General features: G+C 34.8%; 1 protein-coding gene across 1 annotated transcript in view; it reads right to left on the bottom strand.

Moving 5' to 3' along the window:
• LOC136033358 (vitellogenin-like) overlaps positions 1-16,747 on the bottom strand; it is a 69,719-nt gene that overhangs the window by 20,121 nt on the left and 32,851 nt on the right. Inside the window, exons 4-6 of the mRNA XM_065714150.1 lie at positions 13,928-14,225; positions 3,585-3,761; positions 2,178-2,317 (exon numbers count right to left, since the gene is read on the bottom strand). Of these exons, the coding sequence (XP_065570222.1) occupies positions 2,178-2,317; positions 3,585-3,761; positions 13,928-14,225 (615 nt within the window). The remainder of the gene's footprint in view (positions 1-2,177; positions 2,318-3,584; positions 3,762-13,927; positions 14,226-16,747) is intronic.

Genomic DNA, 16,747 nt, shown 5'->3' with positions numbered 1-16,747 from the left:
GAATGAATACTTTGACTTTAGTTAGAACTCGGAAGGCAGTGTTTCAGATAGATGATTTTACTTATCGAAAGACACATTCAGTAAAATCGTAATGTGAATCCTTAAGGTACCAAGAACATACATATCTAAGGAAACTAAGGTGGCAGGTGGCGGCAAATTAAAAAAAGCTGGGTGAAAATCAGAAGAATTCTCAATCCACTGGCAGCAGAGGATAACAAATCAATCTATCTGTAATAAAACGGGTCAGCCTCTGTGACAGATGTCATTAGAGTTCAGCAATGGAGATGCCTTGGCCATGTACTATGTATGGACCATCCTCGGCTACCGAATGCAGCGGTCCGCTGGGAACCCCCAGAAACACCATGCACTGGACGTAACAGACGGACCTGCGAGAACTAATCACCTCAAACCAGCCTCAGCAGGAGGGTACACTGGCAGCACCAAACTTGCCGTAAGATTAGCTGCTCTTTGATGACTCGTGTGCTCCTGGAGGCACAGGCGGATTTCAGGTAATGTGGGTGAAAATCAGCCAAAACTCAGCTAAAAATCTGGCACCGAATAGCCTAGAGTGTAGTTTTCCTTTGAAGATGTAGTTGCCTTTGGAAGTCAATCGACTGTTAATGTTTGTTTTACAGACAACAGCGCTATCAAATTCAACTAATTAGTTTTGCTTATTTATTTTCACGGTTCAACGTGGCAGCGCTGACAAAAAATGTGGTACTGCCCTAAAATTTCACAACTTTGAAACAACTTTAAAAAAAATCGCAAAAGATATAATTTACAGGCATTAATAAACCTAAGATGGATCCAGGGGGAAAAATTATTTTGATGTCCTTGGCACTTAAATGTGATATCACAAACCAGGCTTCAAGATGTATAACTGAGCTGTCTCAATAGCTCAAGGATAATAGTACCAACTAGACTTCAGTTTTATAATCTTAGACTTTTATCTAGAGTTTATTACGCTAAAAAAATGTGGTACAAGATATAATAGCTAAAGTTTAACTATCCAGAAAAAGGTACGTTACACTGCATGTGCTGCTGACATAATAGGCCATTATTTTAAAAGTTTGCCTTCAAATTCAACAAATTTACACACAGGGCCCTCCGTAACTAATATCTAATATTTCACTGCTTTTCATTTATTATGAAAATTGGTTTTGCTTCTTTCCGGGGTATACTCCAAATTTTCATAAAAAGAATATCCAATCATATTATTTTTGTTTATCCCGTTTTTTATTACATCTACCACCCTGGTTTAGAAATCGAAACTTCAGATCTGTGTGTACTCCTCGACATCGTTTTGAAACTTATGGAGTTTGCTGGCAAACTACCCTACGTTACCCACAAGTATCTAACCGTCCACAGTGCCCTTACTCGTTTGGTGATTTGTTTTTAGTGTTATTGTACTTGTTTGAATTTTCGCCATTGCAGTACTCCACTTTCTTCTTTTTTTTTTTTAAGTTACAAATAAATTATAATTATTATAAACCCATTCTCCCAAGAAAGGTATACTGCCATCCCTTGGAAAGGTCTGAAAGGCTAAGCTTGACGAATCTCTGAGTCCTGGTGGAGCAATGTAACTGGATACTTCAATTGCTCCCCCTCCCACCCACAATCAAATACAATAATACAAAACACAGAATTGACTAGTAATAAGAACATAAATGTGTGTGTGTTTATTTGTCTATTTATTAGTCTTTGAGTAACTTGTAGCAAAACTACATCTTGCAGAATAATTTAGAATGATGAGAATGCGTATTTGGGCTATAAAATACAGAGTACATAAACTACAAAAGAAAAAAAGGATAACAAGCGGGCAACCGCCAAAGGCCCAATCTGCAAGCCATAGCGAGCTGATGGATGTGATGTCAGACTCTATTTGCAAGGGCTAAAGACGCAGCCTACCAGCCATAATGAGCGGAGGGAGTTTTTTAGGCTATAATTGTGAGTATCGAAGGATAAAACGAACAGAGAGAGGTGTCTAAGTATCAGAAAGCCAGATTTTACATACATATCTACACAGCTCTGACCGAAACCTCCTCCCTTCTTCCCCCAAGAAACCAATTTTATCTTAAGATGGGCCGCAATTATTAGAAGTGACAAATAGGCACTTGGCCAGGACAGCACGGCATCTAGTTCCAGGTGGATTCTAGGCATTAAAGTTCTGTACTTACCAGAAGATTCGTTAGTAGACAAAGAGCCAACACTAGAGAAGCTTCTAACAAAGGGTTTGAGAGAACTCGTAGCTCTGAGGGGGACTTGCCGATTTGTTTTGATCTGTTTACCAACGCCCGACGAGTTGTTATGAGACGAACTGAAAATTTATTAAAGATGATCAAATATATATTTTCTAAATACTTCATCAAACTGACAGGAGAATTATTTCCTAATGTTCCATTGAAGTTTAAAATAAATTGTAGTGTTCCGATTAAGTTTGAAATAATTTTTTCGTCAAGTTTTGAACCTCATTCTTATTTAAGCCTGAGTCAGGATCTCAAAACAGGTCATAAAGAGAAAAGTCCTCCCAACGAGCTAAAAAGAGGCACTTTCAACAGTCTTGCGTCTCAAATAACATCCTATTATTTATAATTGAGTATACAACTCATTCAATATAATTAATTATTTATACCATTGATTGAAATTAATCAAGTTTAGATATTTATAAACTTGGGGGTTGTTGAGCATTTCCTTGGACTTGCATGATTTTCAAAATTGATTAAAACAATTTTGTTCAGTAAGTATGACAAATTAAAGAGTAGTTTGAATCATAGTTGCAATTTGTAAGTTTTCCATTATAAGGTGGGCCACAATATTGGGTATGTATGCAACCTCCAGTCTACATGATAATCTTAAGTCGAAATATGGCACTAAATAGAAAATATTGACAACCACTGCCTTACTAAAATATTATTTTATTAAATATTAATGTTTATTTTGTTAATATTGGTTCATTTTGTAAAAGAAACCTTTGAACGTAATTCGTTTATGGTATTGTCAGGCAATAATTTTCAAGAAAAAGGGGGGGGGGGCAGGGGCGTAAATTGCCATGATATAGTTTTTCAAAAATTTTGTCAAAGACTAAGGTAAACCTTTATAATTCAAGCATCCATAGAAATGGGTCAGTTCTCTTTAGTATACCTTTACCTTTATGGCTCTATATGACACTTTTTTCTGTTTTCACTGTCATTTCCATTTTATTTCTGGAAATCGGCTCCAACTCCCCCCCCCCGGGATTTTACGAAATTTCGCCACTGGGGGGGGAAGTCCAGAATAGTCTCAAGGAGTGGATTTCCTCTTTCTACTATAAAATTCAATATAGCTTCTGAGAAGAGTGAGCACGACCAAAACTATAAATGACCAAAAATTATACATCGAGAAGGCCATAACTTAGACTATTCATGCTAAAATCTTGATCAAGAAGTTTAGTTTGGTTTGTAGCATTAATTTGAAAGTTGCTGATTATAAAAATGACCCCCTTGTTGTATTTATATGCAACTTCATGACTACGGTGATCTTGTATCGCAGACCTACAAAACAGAATTTTGTTCACCACTCTCTTAGTATCAAAAATATTGTCTTACTTTGTAGAAGAATTCTTCAAACTAGAATCATTCGTTGACAAAGCTGGTCTAAGTGGCTGTTTCATTGATGGCAGGTTCGGTTTTCGGGAGCCACCATGCTTATTCGCTTCAGTTTTGGAAATGGGTGGTTTAGGCGTGGTTGATGAAGTAGTATTGGCAGGTTTTCTTGATATTGTGCTGGAAAAGGAAATTTTCAATTGTAATTATGTAACGATGGCGTATACATTTGAAGAACATATTGAGAAAAATTCATTATAGCTAAGAAACTTACAACATCTATTTAATGGCCATCTCATGGGGTGAAAACTTTTGAGAAGGGAGTGACAAATACTAGTCCTGTCATAATAAAATATGGTAACAGAAAAAGTCACATTACCCCTTTGCCACGTCACAAGAGATTCTAAAAAGTACCCTGAGAACTCAACCCCCGAAAATCCCCCCCCCCTCCGACACAAAAAAAAGATTTAAGATCATACTTGATAGAAAAGAATTTCCTCACTTACTTTTCTGAAAGAAGAAATATCACCGACAATTGTTTACATATTGACCAGGATAGTTCCACCACATGATCTCACCCCCCCCCCCATGAGCTACAATAAACATCGACAGTGCTGAAAGCACTAGCAGGATATTAACATACATAGAGGATTACTGGGTGTTATTCTTCTGCATAAGGTACATTAGAAAGTAATTAACAACGTTCGGGAAAAAAAATTCCTTCAATGCTGCAGGTCTAAATATGTGGTTGAATTAAGGAAATACCCTTAAACAGCCCCCGGCATTTAGGGAAAAGAGCCCAAAACGAGCACAACAGGACAGGACGGTAGAGTTGGCTAGAACAGTGGAAGGTAGGCAAAATCTGGATTAATGAGTACAAACTTTGAACGCAAGAAGTATGTGATACCCTTCATATAAAAAAATAATCTATTAGAAATATATTATAGAGGCAATACATTTTCAAACTGGGCTCAACAAAGACATGCTATTAGCCTATTTAGGCTTTGGTATTTTTAACCTAGCCTTGTTTTTAGCTAATCAATAATAATAGTAATTTATTTGAACTCTATACAAACAAAAATTTACTTAGAGGAGTATGGAAAAAAATATACATAATAAAAACTTTTATCATCAGAAACACAAATACACCCCAACGGAAAATCTACGACTGACTCAAATCGCTGTCTGAATCTGCTTTCTAATATATCCATTATCATATATTTCAAAAGCTCCGTAATGCTTGGAGATATAACGAGACCAAATAGGAACACGAAGAAAATACTTACAAAATTTAAAAAAGACACTCCAAATTTTTTGACGTTCTGACGTGGTAAAAAATTCCCACAATGGCACCAGAAAAAACACATGGGGATCAAAAAGCGACCTATAAAGCCGACCAGACGATGTTTTGTCAAATTCACCTTTAAATCTAGAAAGAAATCCATAGGACTTCAACACATTTATTGTTAGTGATCGTGTTGCTTGAATCGAGGTCCCGAATGCAAGTCTAAGGTAATTGAGAGATGCAGTGGCAAAAATTGAATCAGGGCCTACCTGAATTTTTTAATCGGGAGGGTGATGAGAACCAAAAACGAGAAATTGAGTTTTAGAAGAATCGAATGACAGCCCAGCATGAAAGCTATTCACAGCAGCCAACAGTGATTGCAAATTATCAGACAGCAGAAGAATGTCATCTGCGTACGAAAGGTGACTTGCCTCAATGGATGGCTCGATAGGAAATGGATGGCTCGCGGTATTCTGCGAGTTGCACAGTGGATGGGATTATCAAATATTGCAGGAATTAGCCCTGAGCCCTGTTTTGCTCAGCGACGAACAGAAATTTGACTGCTCAACGCGGTTTGAACAGTCGCGTTGAAATATTTTCAACGCGGACGCGTATAGAAGAGTTTTGATACCATTGCCAGAGGGAGGTACAAACGAATGGGTTCACCCCACTCCTCCAAAGTGCTAAAACAGCTTGGGAGTGTAGGATTGAATCAAACGCTTTAGAAATATCTGTTGCATAAACAAATGAAGATTTCTTCATTCTCTCGTATCTCGAATGAAAACTGCATATGTATTCCCAACACCAAGGCCCGCACAAAAATCAAATTGATGATTTGCAAGATCAGTTTAATTAAAGATTGTTTAGAGCATCAACGGAATTTGGGAGGACACTGCCAATTATTGTTGATTAGCATGTTAAAATAGATCACACCATAGATCACACCTATTCGAGAAAGTAACGCCATATATTCAACTAGTTTCACGGTACCTTAAATCAAATGTTCAGGTTGGAGTCCGTCAGAACCAGGAGCTTTGCCTTTTTAAGGAGACGAATTAGCGTAAGAACTGACGATGGCGTAATGGAAACAAGATTTCGGCTATGATCTAGTTGAGAAAAATGGTGAAGGAGAATTTGCCGAAAAGTTGTGCACACTGGTGGGGGGCTATCAGAGAATAGCGAGGAGAAGCATCTTTCCTAGGAAGTTACATCAATAGGGTTTGAACATGAACAAGACGATGAAGTGAACTTTGATACTTTGCTCTACAATTGGTGCGGATGATTTCAGATGTCACGAGACAGAATAGATATTTGCTTTCTCTTGAAGAGCATTACAGCTTTTCGGTACTCTTTTTTAGTCGATTTAAAGATCCTGAATATTAAGCCAGACCTGGAACGATTACAATCCACCCAGATCTTAAACCAAAACTAGAAACGGTTCTTTGCAAGTTGCAGCTCTGGGTCATCACTCCAGCTTTTTATCCGTGTACTAACCCTAATTCTCTCAGATGGTACTGCCGCTGAGGCGGCTACATTAACCGAAGAGTAATCTCCGTAAGATAGCAATCTAGATCCGGTTGTACGAGCAACCTTTGCTCGTATATTTAGCGTGTTCAGTATTGCAGCAACATCAGCAGCCGCTGATTGTTCTTCAGACATATGTATTACTACCTTGTCTTTTTTAGCCACAATATGATGGACCTTATCAGCACAACCAAGTTTTACTACCAACTCACATTCATGTGCTAAAATATTATATCTTCTGACAGAAAAGGATTTTGACAAAAATCTGGGGGATCCAATCTGACTTGTTAGGTCATTTTTTTTTTTTTTTTTGCACCTCTTTCTTTATTCTATTCTGATCAGTGGTCTAAGGACTCCTGTGAAATTATCATCAAAGTTCTCTCTTCTATGTTCTATTTGGCAGCGAGACGGAAGATCTTAGCACTTTGGTAAAGCAAAAAGAAAAGATAATCTGTGACTTGTCAGATCTTATCACTCTGATGAAGCGAAAAATAATAATATAACAAGAAAGAAGTAAGCTCTTACATTGAGATCTTAGCCCTTTGATAAGTTAAAAAAAAAACGGCCGATGCTCTGTGATTTAACCTGCAAGTATTTATAACGTACCATTTACTCTATTTTTACTATATTTTACCATTTGCATTTATAGTACCTTATTTATCATTTACATTTATAGTACATTTATAGTGATCATTTACATTTATAGTAACATTTACCATTTACTACATTTTTTAGGACGTACCATTTATAAGCTACAATCTACAATATTCAATGCAAGGTGACGTTTAACTAATAAAAATAATCAGGGCGCTAAACATGACCTTTATTTCATTATGGAATATTTTGTTTAATAGTTTCTTGTCTGTGAAGTTGGTAACATAATATGAATCCATCCATACGAATTAAAAAATTACTTCCAAAATTACTTTCTGTCTTTTGTTGTTCTTTTTCTTTTTTTGATTTATATTATCTAAAGTTGTATTTTGTTCCTGAGCTTTGATTGTAGACTGTATTCTGTGTTGCTATGGTCCGTAGGATTTTTGCAATAAATCTGATCTTATCTCATAATTGTCAGCCACCAGCTCTCTCTATCTAAAATTGAAATCTTAACCAATGATACCGTTGTGAATCTCAAAGACACAATTAAGAAATTTCATTTATTCTAGGATGCAGTATATTACACCAACAGTATAGCATTTGGGAGACTACCCCTTAAATGAAAAATTCTCTGAATACCTCTTTCTTGTTCTTGATGATTTTCCCCAAAATCCCTTAGAAGTAAAACAACAAACAACAAAGAGAGATAAAACTCAACAAAAAAACATCAAACGGGACTGCGGCCAATAGAGAAAAAAGAGATGAAAGACTAAAATAACATGGATCTTTCGCCTGTATGTAAACTGGGCGTCCTCAACACAAGATAAAAAGAAAAAACACTAAACTAAAAACAAATAAAAACCACCACCAATAACAATAAATACAATTGTCGCTACTGATCCACGTAGGGAAAAGAAGCTATTAGAGTTACTTAAATGAGAACATCAAAGCAATTGAGAAAAAATTATAAAAACCGAACCTAAGCTAACTATTCTGTTGCGAAATTATCCTCTTGTTAGCTAATATTGAAGCAACTCTTTTTGGTCCAGAGGGTAATCTTGTCTCATGGTGATTATGTAAGATTTTGATTCCCTTATTGACAATTGGTTCATTTTTCAAAAGACAATCATAAATTGGGTCAATATTTAAATTTCCCATGTCCCCATTTATTGAAAGATTAGCAAACATAAGTTTTTCAATTTCTATAGCCTCCCTCGCCCACTGAGAAAAACCCCTACCATTAGAAATAGCTGTGGCCTCATCAAATCGTATAAAATGTTCAGGATAAAAGAATGTATGTTCAGCCAGAGCCGAAATAAAAGTTTCAGGAGGCTTTCTTAATTGTAGGGTTTTTTCTATTGAGTTGCGATGCTCAATAAGTCTATCAGTAAATTGTTGGTGAGTCCTACCAATATAAAACTTTCCACAAGAACAAGAAATTTTATACACCCCACTAACTAAATCTCCCCGGGTTAAATTCTTCCCGGAATTAAGGAAACTATCTAATGATCTCACTGATTGGAAACATGTATCAATGTTATGTTTACGCAAAATTCGTTTAAGCATCTCCCCAAATAGTTACATAAGGCAGAGAAATGAAACTTTTCGGCATATTTGATTCTAAACCCCAATAACGCTATTGTTATGTTTAATGCGTATAAAATAACACTTGGCCGTCTTCAGTATGAATAATAAAAAAATACAGATAAAAATCCAAAGGATAATTTAAGACCAAACCTTAAAACGAGAACTGAAACTAAAATGGAAAAGACGCTTTCTAAGCAATGATGAAAGGGTAATTGAATAAAAAATAAAATACTGAATGGTATTTCAAACTTTTATTTTATGTAAAGCTTTTTTAAAGGCTAATTGCTTACCAGACATGGTATTGACAGAAATAGGTTGCGAAATACGATTTTGTGGATAAATATAAAAACGATCTGATCTGTATCTTTTTTATTATTTGTACTGAAGACGGTCAAGCGGAGGTCTTGACCGAAATATTTGCAGAGTCCTCTTCGTATTTTTTTTGTGACCAGTTGTTTTTTTTTTGTTTTTTTTTTTTGTCAGTTGCTGTTATTTTTTGTCACTAGTTGTTATTTTTTTATCACTGGTTGTTATTCTTTTTGTCACTGGTTGTTATTATTTTATCACTGGTTGTTATTCTTTTTGTCACTGGTTGTTGTTGTTTTTTTTGTCACAGGTTGTTTATTAATTTGTCACTGGTTGTTATTTTTGTCGCTGGTTATCAATTTTTTTTGTCGCTGGTTATTTTCTTTTTTTTGTCGCTGGTTGTTATTGTTTTGTCACTCGTGTTATTGTTTTGTCACTCTTTTTTTTTGTCATTAGTTGTTTTTTTGTCACTGGTTGTTATTGTTTTGTCACTCGTTTTTTTTGTCATTAGTTGTTGTTTTTTTGTCAGTTGTTGTTATTTTTGTCACTGGTTGTTATTTTTTGTCACTGGTTGTTATTTTTTTGTCACTGGTTTTTTTTTTTCACTGGTTGTTATTTTTTGTCGTTGGCTGTTATTATTTTGTCACTGGTTGTTATTTTTGTCACTGGTTATTATTTTTTTTTTTGTCACTGGTTGTTATTTTTTGTCACTGGTGTTATTTTTTGTCACTGGTTGTTATTGTTTGTCACTGGTTTTTATTATCCTCATCCCATTCTTCTTTACGATTCTTTCATTTTGTGAAATTAAATTATATTTTTTGGGTCTAAGAAATTATTTATTAAATAGCTGAAAACAACAAAAAAAAGCCAAGTTAATTTAGTTCAAAGTTTCTTCGAAAAAAAAATTCGATATTCCTAAGCACTGTAGCAACTGCTGAAATACTACAGCTAATCCATGAAATAGAACTTAGTTCACAAACACGTTTAAACATATTGATTTTCAGCTTTGACGAAGGATTTTTGCCTTCAAAATGTCATATGGGAGCCCCTTGATAAGATTTTTACTTCCAGGTTTTACATGAAAAATAAAGTATATTATGTTTTTTTAAATCTTTCATAAAATCCTCAAACCGAAAAATAGAGGCATTAGAATTTCACAAACAGGCATTCTACAAGACACAAACAAGAAACTTCCTTTATTCTAGTGTGTAGTATATTATACGGTGCTTTTTAATTAAACAAAACAAATTCAAGAACTAAGCTTAGGTTAGGTTTAAGTATAGGTTTAAGTATTAGGTTAGGTTAAGTTTTAGTATAATATAAGTAAGAGTTTGAAGTGGTACTTGTTAATTAAACGAGACACACTCAAGAATAACGCTTGGGTCAGATCTCTGAAAGCCGCCTTGATAGCAACAAAGACCAGTGACGGGGGATAGAATGCACTGAGCTTGTATAATTTTGGCTATATATTTGCACATTAGGGGGTGGGGGTTAGGTTGTTTTACGTTAGGCGCAATGGTGCTGTCCAAAAGCTTTACTTCCAACCCCCCCCCCAAAAAAAAAAATTGTCAAATATATTGCCCAAATTATATTATTACCAATCAATCAGTCAATCAATTTATATCTGGCCCGTCAACAAAAAAAAGGAGGGTTTGAAGCTCTAGTGACAGAGTAAGACAAAAAAAAATAAAAAGAGAAGATAAACAATCAACAAAAAGAGAGATTACAATCAACAAACAGACATAATTACATACTATACGAAGAGCGAAGACCACTGGTGGTTAAGGTTTCTAGCGGAGGATTTGAAATCTTCCACTCTTTTATCAATAATATTTGCAGGCCGAATCAATTTAAATTTCTTGCCCCAGAGAAGAATTACTGGTCCAAGGAGGCAGATGCAGCAGATATTTGGCGAATAGATTTGGTTAATATGTTTTTGTTTAAAGCAAAAAAAATTCCAAATGGGGGACATAGCAGGAAGATGGGGTACAGTTAGACTGTCGCAAAGTTTGGAAAGGTGAAATCGACTAAGATTCGTGATATTAGATGCAAGCGAAGAATGTGCGATTCGAATCTTTTTAGCGAGATTTTGAATTAAAAGCTTAGTGGTATCTTTAATACTCCTTTCAATGGGCATACCAAGATAATATAAGGCTATCAGAAAGCGGAATAGATGTTTCAAAAAGTTCAAGTCGTTTGTCAGAATTACCCTTAAGATTGAAAGCGACTGCTATAGTTTTATCGACATTAAAATTCAGACCAATTTCCTGATGTTGATGCTGGAATTTTGAAATAGTTATCTTACTTCCCTAAAAGTGCGAATTAAATTCAAAATATCATCAGCGTAGGTAAATAAAGTAACACGATTCCACCATAAAAACACGTGCACTCGACAGTGTTTTGAGCAGTCGACACTGATATATTAAAAAACGCAGGGGAGGTTAAACCACCCTGTCTGACACCATTAACTATATTGAAAAGATCCGAACCCCTATTTATTTTAGCTTTAAGGTGACTATACATAAACGACTATGCATAATATAGACGACTATACGACTATACATATATAGATGACTATACATAAGTTAAGCCAAAAGTTTCTTGGGATAATATTTTGGATGTTCAGAATTTTTGTGGGTGTGCTAAAACGACACATAAGATTTGCACATTATGTTCTAACACACCAAAAACCTGCAATTTTTACATTGAGATACCAGCTTAATTGTATTACAGTTTAACTGTATATCAGCACAAATTTATGGATTATAATCGCAGCCGTTAAATGGATTCCAAATGATGGTACATTCAAGATGGAAATCGTATATCAGAGGTAAAATTTGAAAATTCATTCAAGAATGAATACTGCCTTCAGTTTCTACCTCCTTTTTTAACAGATCTACTCCTGGTTCCACAACTGATAATTTTTTAAATGATAAAATCATGTTCCGAAACTATCACGAGAGCCCAATCACACGGACGAAAGAAAATACACTAACTAATTTTAGTAGTTTGATGAAACAAGATATTATCTTATATATCTATTAAATAATAAGGGCTAAACGCAAATTAACTAATATACACGGGTCCGGAGCGAAATTATCTAACGTTAGCATATATAGAATCAGAGTATTTTTCTAAGGTGAGGAAAGGGGATGGAGTAAACTACACTCTAAGTCATCATTTTTTTTAGGATGGATACGGGTCTTCAAATCAACATTAGAAGGAAGCATATTCGCACACAGGATTAAAAAACAGCTTGCTCTCTCGATTCTGCTTAAATTTCAATCCTCTAATTCATCGATTGACAGGATTTGATTTCTTTATTGTTCTCTTCTTTGTTGTCAATTAATATACCTTTTTGAAACGCAGGAAGCTTTCGCTCTGATACACAATATTTTCTTTAATTTCTCAGTCCTGTTTCTTTCTGAAACGCAAAGGATTCAATACGACACATAATACTTTGTTTAAGGGATATACTTTGTTTACGTAAATAGCAACGAAGACCACACGAAGGCCGCAACGAAGGCCACAAATAGCAACGATATCAAACCTTTCCATATATGGAAAGCCTTTCCATATCAAACAAACACTGCTTGGTAAAATGTGAAAATTAAAAACTAAAAATGTCCGGGCTGTTTAAACCTGTTTATCCGGGCTATTATTATTTGACAAATATTTATGTCAAAAACCTAGAAAATTGGGCATTTAATTCTTATTTTTTAAAACACGTCTATTGGGGTCGCTACATGGATAACAAAATTCCACTTTGGAGTTATAGTGAAATTGAACTTCGGGGTTTCTTAGATCATCTTAATACCTATGATAGAAATTTGCAGTTTACCCTGGAAATTGAAATAGAAAATAAACTACCGATTTTAGATGTGTTAATTATTCGTAATACTGATAAACTGGATTTTATTATCTATAGAAAACCAACGCAAAATAACAGATATCTTCATTTTAATTCAAATCCCCCCCCCCTACAAGTTAAAAAAGCAGTTGTAACTTCTCTCATTGATCGGGCCCTGAACATTTTCTCCGATTCCTATAGGCTACAAGTGCATAAACGAATTTTATCAGACACATTTTTTTTTGTAATGGATACCCCATTCTTTTTGTCAATAATATATTTAACTGTAGACTAAAAAGAAATTCCTGTAAAATCAAAGATATATCAAAATGCGACGCTCCTGACATGTCCTCAAATATTATCTATCTTCTGTACATCCCAAAAATCACAACAAAATTTAAAAATATTTGCACAAAAAATAATCTGTATGTAGTTTACTAATAATTTTAAAATCATTAATTTCTTAAATTCCGGTAAAGATAAGGCCCAGTTACTCGCCAAAGAGGGGTCTATCAAATACCTTGTGATTATGGAAATCACTATGTTGGCGAAACCCATCAGAATCTAGAAAAACGGCTACAACAGCATAAAGAAGACATAGACAAAGCATTAATTTCTAATAGTTCTAATAACTCCTTTGATTCTGCTTTAACTTGGCGAATATTTAATAATATTTTCTCATTAGTAATGATTTGGGGATGAAACTCGTGGTTCGGGAATCAATCGAAATTAGTCACAAAATAAATAATAATATTTCTTTAAATAGGGACTTGGGGGGGATTTCACTAAATTCTTTATACTCAAATTTAATTAAAAATGATCTAACAAAATATTTGACTAAACCAATTTGTAATAGTTATGAACTACTTACAAAAAGGCCTTTGAGGCAAGCTGCCAAAAAAACAAGGTTAGCTTTGAACTTGGCTTTTTTCTATATTGTTTGAATGAATTTATCATCTCACATCATTTTATTTATCAGTCCTGGTTGAACTTCGCTGAAGTAAGGATGCTAGGGCTGTTTTAAAAGTTTTTTTTAAAACATTTTTAGTTGTAATTTTGACATTTTAATGTAAGTTTACAAGTTTTTCAAGACTTCTGGGACGGAGAATGAGTTTGAAAGCTTCCCCTTCTCCTCCCCTCCCCTATTCACGCATCTAACCGGCGTCTGTCATATGAAAACAGAAGGGTTTATAATACCTTTTTGACACTCCTTCTCCTGTATTTTGTGTTAATCGTTTTCCTCTTAAATGTAAAGGTCCATTTCGTTTTATTTGTTGCGGACGGTTAGATGGCGTTGCCGTATTTGCGCTTGTGGCACTTGGTGTTACAGCATAAGATTTCACCCTATCCAATGCTTTCTTTAGCTGTGATAAGTCTGTCACTTTCGGGGTACAACTGGCAACTTTCTTTGGAGTTTTCTTGGCTGGAGAACTTCTAACTGATTCAGGACTGGAGTCGTAGAGTTGTACAGCTTTAAAAGGACTAAGAGAAAATCCTGAAAGCAAAAAAATGAAACTACTTTCAAAAATTCTTCAAGGGTGAAAAAGCGAAAGAGGTACTCTAACTAACCTTTAAAGGAGAGTTGCATTTTGGACAGGGGCAGATTCAGGGGTACGTGCTCTCTCCTCCTCCTTAGAAAGTCAACAATCACGTTAATCACAGGGTCAGCTGAGTGAAAAATACGAATGGGAGAGCTAAATTTTTATTCCTGCCCCTCTTCCCCAAAACATTAATTCTAAATCGGGTCTTTTCTTTAATTCTGTATCGCAATTTCGGATATTATTGAAGTTAAATAATTAGAAGGTTCGCAAAAAAATCGCTGTTTAAGGAATCAAATGGTCCATGTAATAGCTACGGTGACCATGCAATTTAATATCTTAGTCAAAGGGCCGAATATATGAAATTTGGCTACCATCCATATTAATTGAATTACATATCCTGATAATATTTTTATTAGAGTAAATGCCCCTCATATAAAAAAAAAATACACATAAAGGGGCCACTGTCCATTCAAAAGGAGCTAAAATAGCCATGCACATTTTTACTCATCTTATTTTTAGTTATTAGGTGTTACTGCAAAATGAAGCAATATAATAATTAAAAAAATGTGAGACTGAGAGCTGCTAATGGGGGAGGGGGTTGATCCGTTCAACTTTTAGTTAACCTTTTTTAGGACCAAAACTACTAAAACGTTACGAAAATACTTTCTCTTTCTTAAACTTGGCTAAAAGGAGCACCCTATTTCATTGTTAGTCATAGGACGATGCCCTTAATTTTTTCGAATCAAATTCTAATCCTGGTTCAATCCCGGTGTCTCAATCCTAGTAAGATTTCTGATTTCAGAAAGACTCGGCTTTTATTACGGTACCAATAATAATTACAAGACTTAAACCAGCGAAAAGACCTAATCGAATTCGTTTTTCTAATACAAAAGTCGACTGTCAAAATTTTGCTGTTTCCAAATTTCTGAAATAATAATAATAATGAATAAGATATACAAAACTTAGTGGGTTATGGGAAGTGAAGGCTCGTTGTCACAGCTAGGAATGACTCGGAACACAACAAATAATGACAGCGATCCCTCTAAAGGGCTGTCTTTTCGATGCAATTTTTTAGTGCATTTACTTATTTCTTGTAACAAAATGGACTCTGCCTCTTGCCTATGTCATCGGTTTATATTTGTTTCTAATTTTTGCATTCAACAACTGTAATTAGATATAATCATAAATTAATTACAGCCCCAATATAAGTAAAAAATACCAGAGGGTGCCGGCAATCCCCCATTAAAGATGAACGATTGGTAGAATATTTCATAAAATTAGGTTTTGTAGCATTAAAGTTGAAGATTCAGAATTGTCTTTTGCACAAGTCATATCTACCTCCATGGGTAGATGAGATTAAGTAAATGCAACCTGTAATACGTCTGCGACAGTTCCACAAATCTTGAGAGTATATAAAGGCCAGAATCAGACCCCCCCCCCCTTCTTGTGCCCCTCAAGCGCGTATCAATGTTTTTACATTTCGAAAAATTTTAAGACTTCTTTTGCCTTCAAAAGCCAGTGGCTCTGCTCAAAGAAACCCATCATAGGATTCATCTGATTCGACAAATATAAGAATTTGTGTTCCAATAAGAGTCCTCTCAGGCGACAGTTATACAAATCTTGGGAGTCCAGAAAGGAATCCCAAGATTTGCTTTTATTCTTCGAAGAAAATGCTTTTACATATCAAAATTTTTAAGACTTCTTTCTTGCCTCCAAAAGCGACGTGTTCCGTTCAATAAAACCCATCATAGCATTAATCTGATCCGACGAATTGAAAATGTTATTCATGTAAGAGTATAAAACAAGATCCCCTTTTGCTTCGATTTATTTTTCGTACTTTCAGGCCTCCTATTGAATTAATGATGACTTTTTATTTTTACTTTTTATAGATAGATAGATAAATAAATTTATTGCCCATTCGGAAAAACGGTACAAAACCACAAATGGAGTAAATAAATAAACAAAAAGAGACAAAAACTTAGGTACTATAAAAATACACAAAGACACTCTTCACGATGGACGAATCACGATGGCAAGGCTACTGGACTCACTTGACTTTAAAAATTCCGTCTAACGCCTAATGAGAGCAGCAATAGGATCTGGAACACCGAAACTGAAGACCCAATCAATCAATTATTTTATTTTATAGCAAGTTTAACAAAATATTTGACCAAGTATATCCCACGATATTAAGAAAAAGTAATGATTTATCTCGGAAGTCTTTCAAAGAGTATAAAATAAAAAAAGCTATATAGGATGAAGATGCAGTATCCAAATGAAATTGATATTGTAAATTTTCAAAAATATAGAAATCAACTAAATCTTGTCCTCAGAGAGACAGAAGCAAAATATTACCAAAATGAATTTCGTCAATGCGATTCACCTCGGAAAACATTGAAAATAATAAACAAAAAAATTAATAATTCTAAACAAATAAAATTCCACCTAACATTACAATTAATGAAAGAGTTAAAAT

The sequence above is a fragment of the Artemia franciscana genome, chromosome 11, assembly GCF_032884065.1.
Source record: "Artemia franciscana chromosome 11, ASM3288406v1, whole genome shotgun sequence".
NCBI lineage: Eukaryota > Metazoa > Arthropoda > Branchiopoda > Anostraca > Artemiidae > Artemia > Artemia franciscana.
This window is presented reverse-complemented; position numbering and strand designations above follow the sequence as displayed.